Below are 7,500 nucleotides of genomic sequence, written 5' to 3'. Positions count from 1 at the left end.
TCACCAGGGTGATGTGGATCTGGAAGACGATCCCCTGGATCCAGAAAAGGGCCAGAGATCCTCACCCCCACAGGAGGGCGAAGAGGGTGAAGGGAAGGTCAACGTTTGGTGTGTCACAGGTGTGTGTGAGGCAGCAGGTGAGCTCTCTGACTCCATCCATGTCGGGACTAAGAAGAACCAGCCGAGCAGCAACAATCAGGGAGACCCCACCAGTTCCTCTGTCCCAGCCAATCACAGCCCGTCAGCACCACAGCCAGCCAATGAGAAGCCAGCTCCTCTGCCTATCAGCAGCCAGCCAGCTCCTGTGCTGAATCACCTGTCCTCCAGCAGGTGGCGTCCTGTGGACTGGGTCAGCACAGGCGCCGATCCAGAGGAGGCCGTCGTTCCCACCAATCAGAGGAAAGAAACTGCTGGGGACCAATCAACCAATGACAGGAGCAGAACCAAGACTTCCTGTCCTCTGACCAATGAGAGGACGGGAGCCGCGTCCAAACTGTCCAGCAGGAACCTTCTTCCCTGTAAAACACACACTGCAACAGCAAAGACGCCCAGCAAACCCCGGTCTGTCCGCACCCTCACCCAGACGGAACATCAGGCCATGAGGAGGCTCCTTCCCCTCTCCAGAACCGGCCTGGCTGCTTCGTTGGTGGACAAACACCCTGAACAGGGCCAGCAGAGTTCCTCTGGCGCTGAGGCCAACCTTCCCCGGGGAGCAAGGCCCTCCACCGCTCCTTCTTCACGGCGTTCAAGTGTCACCAAGAACCTGGACCGCAGGAGCTCTAAGGACCAGAAGGTGACTCAGGATCAGAACCAGGACTCAAAAACCAAAGTAGCTGCTGGAAAGGCTGTAATGAAACCAAGAGTCCAACTGGAGGAGAAGATGTGTCGCTCAACACTGCGGGCCCTTGGAGGAGGAGCAGGAGGAGGAGGAGCAGGAGGAGGAGGAGGCAGCAGCAGTGCTCCCACCACTCCAACACGCAACGCTCCTCCAGTCACGCCACTTCCCAGTTTTGCCCAAAGCACCGCCTCGTCCTCGTTCAGGCGCTCCACTCTGGCTCCACCCAGCTCCTCCCTGAAGGCCTCCTTGGGTTCCTCCTCCTCATTGAACCGAGCAGGCTCGCCGAGAGTCACCAACTCCTCCTCCTCCCACTCGTCCTTTCTGCTCAGGTCTCCGAGCATCAGAGCGCCTCCTCGCTCCGCGCTCCAGGACCCTCTGGCGGCCCCTAAAGGTCGCTGGGGGAACAGCAGCAGAACGTTTCCTGACAAACCATCTGTGAGGGACTCGGTTCGGAACACCAGGCCTGTTTGGAGATAAGAAAGAGCAGCTTCAGCGCTGCCTCTTTCTTACCCCAGCCTTTCTTACCCCAGCCTTTATTACCCCAGCCTTTATTACCTAACCCAGAGGAGGAGTGTGAGCGGCGTGCTCGCACCAGAAGATCCTCAGTCAGGAAATGAGCCAGTCAACAAGACTCACGACCCCTGTTCCTGTGTGTCCTGATGGGTTGGTGGAAACAGACCCGGTGTCTGGAGGCTAAGTGCAGCTTTTCCACCAGGTTTCTGTCTTTTCTGGTGACATAAACATTAAAATATCTAAGTGAGGATCCAATAAAATAGATTCCATTCCTCTCGTTATTATAGTTTTAACTTAGGATCAGGACCAGTGCTAGATTGTGATTGTTAGCAGTGGTGGGGCTCTTCACATGTCTGATTCTGCACCATCATGTTGGCTCACAGGTATTTAAGTGTGACATTAGTGTTTGATTTATATCCAGCAATAAATAATATTGTTCCAAATATTGTTGAATTTATTGTTGCAAAGTCTGTTGTGTGCAAGTGTTTAGTGGGATAGTTCTATCGGGCGCGTGACGTCATCAGAGCGCGCCGAAGCAGCGCTCCATGTGCGGATGGAGACGCCGCGAAGTTTGACTGGTTCGGTGTTGAACCACCGTTGGAAAGTGTTCAAATGTGTCGAGAAGAGAAGAGCGACATGTTGAGTCCCGAAACTGAAGGAACGATAGAAGAACAAAGAGGTGGAGAAAACCTTGAGTGACTTTGGCTGATATCGATCTGTTATTGACACAGAAATCCACCGAGAAGTGTTGAATTACTGCAGAAATACAGCGCTAAATCAGCGGAGCTACGGGCCGTTTTACACGAAAGACCTTCTGACTGTTGCAGGTCAAACACACATGAGGAAAGTTTCCATATTCTCGTTCACTTCTGGTCAAACACCCAATCAAAAGAGCTGATCTTCATTAAAACCCCGTCAGAGATGATTTTTAAATAGATTGTAAGTACTGATCTAAAGTGTGATTGGTTTGAGTTTGAAATTCCCTGTTAAAAATTGTTAAACTAGAAACACGCAGAAGCCCTGAACTGGATCGATAATCGGCAGCGTTTCAATGTTTAGGATGTTTGGGTGAAGATGGAGGAAGGCGGGAGGCGGAAGAGGCAGCACGGAGGGAGCTGATTGGTGGAAACACTCCAAACTCCTCCTCCTCGCCCCTCTTCTGCTGAGCAGAGGAACCTGATGGGCGACCGGTCAGCGTCACCATAGTGACCGAGGAGGCGGAGTTTTTCAGCACCGCTCACCTGGAGAAGCCAGCCAATCAGAAGACACGGATGGAGGAAGGACGGGAAATGACGTCACAATCTAGCCTGCAGAGCCAAGTAAGGGCCGATGGTGGATATTTATTGATGAGTATGATGAGCGATGACTATCCTATCCTCTACCTCTCCTCTCCCTTCTCCTCTCTCTCTACCCAGCCCCCCCCCCGATCAGCAGGAGGGTCCCCCTACATGAGCCTGGTCCTGCTCCAGGTTTCTTCCTGTTAAAGGGGAGTTTTTTCCTGCCACTGTTGCTTGTCTGGGATCAGGCCCTGGGATTCTGGAAAGCGCCTAGAAACAATTTTGATTGTATAAGACGCTATATAAATAAAGATTGATTGATTGATTGATTGATTGATGATGGTTTGATTGACAGAGGAAATGACGTTTGTTCAGTGTGAACCGACAAAAGATCAAAACTCACTTGTGACCTCTTCTTTTAGTCTTCCTCCACCTGTCCACCGGGGGGCGCCTGTCGGTCCATGTTTCTGACGTTCTGTCCCCAATAAAAACAAATCGGCTCGGATGGTCGCCATAGAAACGGTGTAGCTTTACTTGTGATCGTGTTGGGACATTCAGATCGATGCTGAGTCGCGCTGGTGACCCGGAAGTCATCGTGTTTATTTGATTGACGTGACCACGTCGTTTAGCGGATAAAAGACTATTTCTTCGCTGTTGAAGTTTATTTCAGCGAGGCTTTGCCCACAGATGAATTCTGAACGAAGATTTTTACATTTTCCTCGGATTGATTGACGTCTTCAATCGACGTCAGTGACGTGTGGCGATGTGACCACGCCCCCTGCTTCTGTCACGCGGCTGCGATGGGCGTGTCCCTGCCTGTTCTTGAGCGTGGTAGAGCGAGGTAGAAAGTGAACCGAGAGAGAGAGCTCAGCACGAGCTGCCTGCGGTCCATCAATCACTGATCTTTGGGCTCCTCATCGATCCAGACTGACCGGAAACAGCGCCGTGACTCTGCGGATGTTTCTGCCGCTCTAGCCGCGGGTTTTCTCCTCCTTCCGGCGGATTTGTCCTCCTTTCTGTGTGTTTCTGGTGGGCGCGCGCAGCCATGGGCTTCTATGGGACCCTCAAGCTCATCTTCTTTAAAGTGAGTATCGATTATTGGATCGATCAGCTGATTGGGGCTGCGGTTGTCAGGCTCGTGCGGGATGACGAGGCGTTTCTCCCGCGGAATACCTCTGCGGCGCGTGCGCGTCCGCAAAGCACTGCAGATGTCCTCCGATCAGATGATTGATTATCGATCAGGATGGAGGAACCGAGAACACATCAAGGAATTGAAAATCAAAGCAAATGATTTTCTATTGATCTTTTCAGGCTGAGAAGATCAATATGACGTATCAACACAGAAACCTGCAAAATCCAGCATTTTTAACTCATTAGCATCGTTAGCATCTGACTCAGGTCAGCTGTGATTAATTTTAACCTCTTCCACACAGACTCGCGCACAGTCTCACACACGCGCACGCCTGAGTTTCTGATCAGATTTTAAAGTGACAATATTTTCCTCATTTTACCTCTCCTGCTAACAGATGCTAACTGTAGCAGTCTTTCTTCACCACACAGCTAAAGATCTTTCCTGACCTTCATTGTCGACGACCCGTCTCGCCTCAGCGCGTGATTCCACACTGGTGCAGCCCCAGTGCATCAGCTAGCACGTCTCACTGGTGCAGCCCCGGTGCATCAGCTAGCACGTCTCACTGGTGCAGCCCCGGCATCAGCTAGCACGTCTCACTGGTGCAGCCCCGGTGCATCAGCTAGCACGTCTCACTGGTGCAGCCCCAGTGCATCAGCTAGCACGTCTCACTGGTGCAGCCCCGGTGCATCAGCTAGCACGTCTCACTGGTGCAGCCCCGTGCATCAGCTAGCACGTCTCACGGTGCAGCCCCGGTGCATCAGCTAGCACGTCTCACTGGTGCAGCCCCGTGCATCAGCTAGCACGTCTCACTGTGCAGCCCCGGTGCATCAGCTAGCACGTCTCACTGGTGCAGCCCCGGTGCATCAGCTAGCACGTCTCACTGGTGCAGCCCCAGTGCATCAGCTAGCACGTCTCACTGGTGCAGCCCCAGTGCATCAGCTAGCACGTCTCACTGGTGCAGCCCCAGTGCATCAGCTAGCACGTCTCACTGGTGCAGCCCCGGTGCATCAGCTAGCACGTCTCACTGGTGCAGCCCCGGTGCATCAGCTAGCACGTCTCACTGGTGCAGCCCCGGTGCATCAGCTAGCACGTCTCACTGGTGCAGCCCCAGTGCATCAGCTAGCACGTCTCACTGGTGCAGCCCCGGTGCATCAGCTAGCACGTCTCACTGGTGCAGCCCCAGTGCATCAGCTAGCACGTCTCACTGGTGCAGCCCCGGTGCATCAGCTAGCACGTCTCACTGGTGCAGCCCCGGTGCATCAGCCAGCACGTCTCACTGGTGCAGCCCCAGTGGATCAGCTAGCACGTCTCACTGGTGCAGCCCCGGTGCATCAGCTAGCACGTCTCACTGGTGCAGCCCCGGTGCATCAGCTAGCACGTCTCACTGGTGCAGCCCCGGTGCATCAGCTAGCACGTCTCACTGGTGCAGCCCCAGTGCATCAGCTAGCACGTCTCACTGGTGCAGCCCCGGTGCATCAGCTAGCACGTCTCACTGGTGCAGCCCCAGTGCATCAGCTAGCACGTCTCACTGGTGCAGCCCCAGTGCATCAGCCAACACGTCTCACTGGTGCAGCCCCAGTGCATCAGCTAGCACGTCTCACTGGTGCAGCCCTGGTGCAGCCCCAGTGCATCAGCTAGCACGTCTCACTGGTGCAGCCCGCCCCGGTGCATCACTAGCACGTCTCACTGGTGCAGCCCCGGTGCATCAGCTAGCACGTCTCACTGGTGCAGCCCCGGTGCATCAGTCAGCACGTCTCACTGGTGCAGCCCCAGTGCATCAGCTAGCACGTCTCACTGGTGCAGCCCCGGTGCATCAGCCAGCACGTCTCACTGGTGCAGCCCCGGTGCATCAGCCAGCACGTCTCACTGGTGCAGCCCCAGTGCATCAGCTAGCACGTCTCACTGGTGCAGCCCCGGTGCATCAGCTAGCACGTCTCACTGGTGCAGCCCCGGTGCATCAGCTAGCACGTCTCACTGGTGCAGCCCCGTTGCATCAGCTAGCACGTCTCACTGGTGCAGCCCCAGTGCATCAGCTAGCACGTCTCACTGGTGCAGCTGTAACTTCCTGTGGTTTCACTGGTTTGTTGTCAGATGTTTAGATGCTGCTGCTGCCTGGGCTTCTTCAGCCATGCAGAGGTTGCAGGAGCTAACTTTGCTGTGTTGCTGGTCCTCGGGGTCACAAATGTTCTCCCTCCTCTCTGTTTTCTCTCGCTTTGCCGTGAATCATCAGATGAAGAGGAAGCTCGACCATGGTACTGAAGGTCACGCACGGTTTCCATCAGGGAAGAAGCACTGCAAAGGAAACGGATCCCTCAGGTAGCGTACATGTTAGCCAGCTGCTGAAGCGCTAGCTAGAGCAGCCGTTAGCGTAACAGTCAAGTTTAGACGGTTCGGGGTAGTTGAGAAACCGTTCTTTGATCAGCTTCTTTGGATTTGAACTGAAGCTAATGTTGCTTTTGTCGACACAGCCCCCCCCATCTGGTTCAGGCCACGCCCACCACATTTGGGGACCTGAGGTTGACCAGTCGACATTGTGCACAGCGCCGACTCGTCAGTTGTGGCCCACCTCCGTCTGGTCTGCAGGACTGGCTTCGTACCTTTCAGGTGGGTCACAAACTCCAAAACTGGCTAGCTACATGTTGGCGCTAAAACCCTGCTAATCTATTTGCAGTGACTCAGCAGAACGTGCTCATATATGCTCGATGCTAATGTTAGCCTGATTATTTAGCTCCATACAGCAAAAGGAAAGTAAGATTTCTCCACTTTGTGCGCATAAACTTAAAAAAATAAGATAATATAACAGAAAGCACATAAAAAAAGAAACTATGCAATTAATGTTCGTGGAAGCAGTGCAGATGCATTAGCTCAGCGCTAATCGCTGTTAGCTTTAGTCAAGTCTGACCACTTGATAAAGGCCACTATTATTACTCTTGTTATTACACTGAGGTGACAGGAGCTAACGCTAGCTAACAGATGGGTCATCAGCTAATTAAATGTCTGCAGGCCTGGAGCGGCGCCGAGAGGCTGATGGCTCTGGACCAGCTGATCGAGCGCTGCGACGCCACTCAGGTGAAACACATGATGCAGGTGATGGAGCCGCAGTTCCAGAGAGACTTCATCTCCCTGCTGCCCAAAGAGGTGAGCCTCCACCTGAGTGTGTGTGTGTGTGTGTGTGCGTGTGTGCGTGCGTGTGCGTGCGTGCGTGTGTGTGTGTGTTGACGAGTGCACGTGTGTGTTGCAGCTTGCCCTGTATGTGCTGACCTTCCTGGATCCCAGAGACCTTCTGCAGGCTGCACAGACCTGCCACAACTGGAGGATCCTGGCTGAAGACAACCTGCTGTGGAGGGAAAAGTGCCGCGAGGAAGGTACACCATCATCATCATCACCATCATCACCACCATCATCTCATCATACCATCATCATCACCACCATCATCACCACCATCATCATCATCACCATCATCATCACCACCATCATCACCACCACCATCATCACATCATCACCACCATCATCATCACCATCATCATCACCATCTCATCATCATCATCACCATCCCACCATCATCACACCATCATCATCACCATCATCATCATCATCATCACCACCATCATCATCACCACCATCATCACCACCAACCATCATCATCTCATCATCACCACCATCATCATCATCACCATCATCATCACACCATCACCACATCACCATCATCATCACCATCATCATCATCACCACCATCATCA

The 7,500-nt window shown here is 53.4% G+C and overlaps 1 protein-coding gene and 1 pseudogene across 1 annotated transcript in view; both read left to right on the top strand.

The window, feature by feature from the left end:
• The window catches only part of LOC130523044 (FH2 domain-containing protein 1-like), a 10,061-nt gene extending 8,267 nt beyond the window's left edge, over positions 1–1,794 (top strand). Inside the window, 1 exon segment of the mRNA XM_057027989.1 lies at positions 1–1,794. This exon segment is cut by the window's left edge and continues 596 nt beyond it. Coding sequence (XP_056883969.1) covers positions 1–1,315 — 1,315 coding nt within the window. The 3' untranslated portion in view covers positions 1,316–1,794.
• A 1,153-nt stretch (positions 1,795–2,947) lies between these two features.
• Positions 2,948–7,500, top strand: part of LOC130523057 (F-box/WD repeat-containing protein 7-like) — a 10,280-nt pseudogene continuing 5,727 nt past the window's right edge.

Source organism: Takifugu flavidus, chromosome 3, assembly GCF_003711565.1.
Source record: "Takifugu flavidus isolate HTHZ2018 chromosome 3, ASM371156v2, whole genome shotgun sequence".
NCBI lineage: Eukaryota > Metazoa > Chordata > Actinopteri > Tetraodontiformes > Tetraodontidae > Takifugu > Takifugu flavidus.
This window is presented reverse-complemented; position numbering and strand designations above follow the sequence as displayed.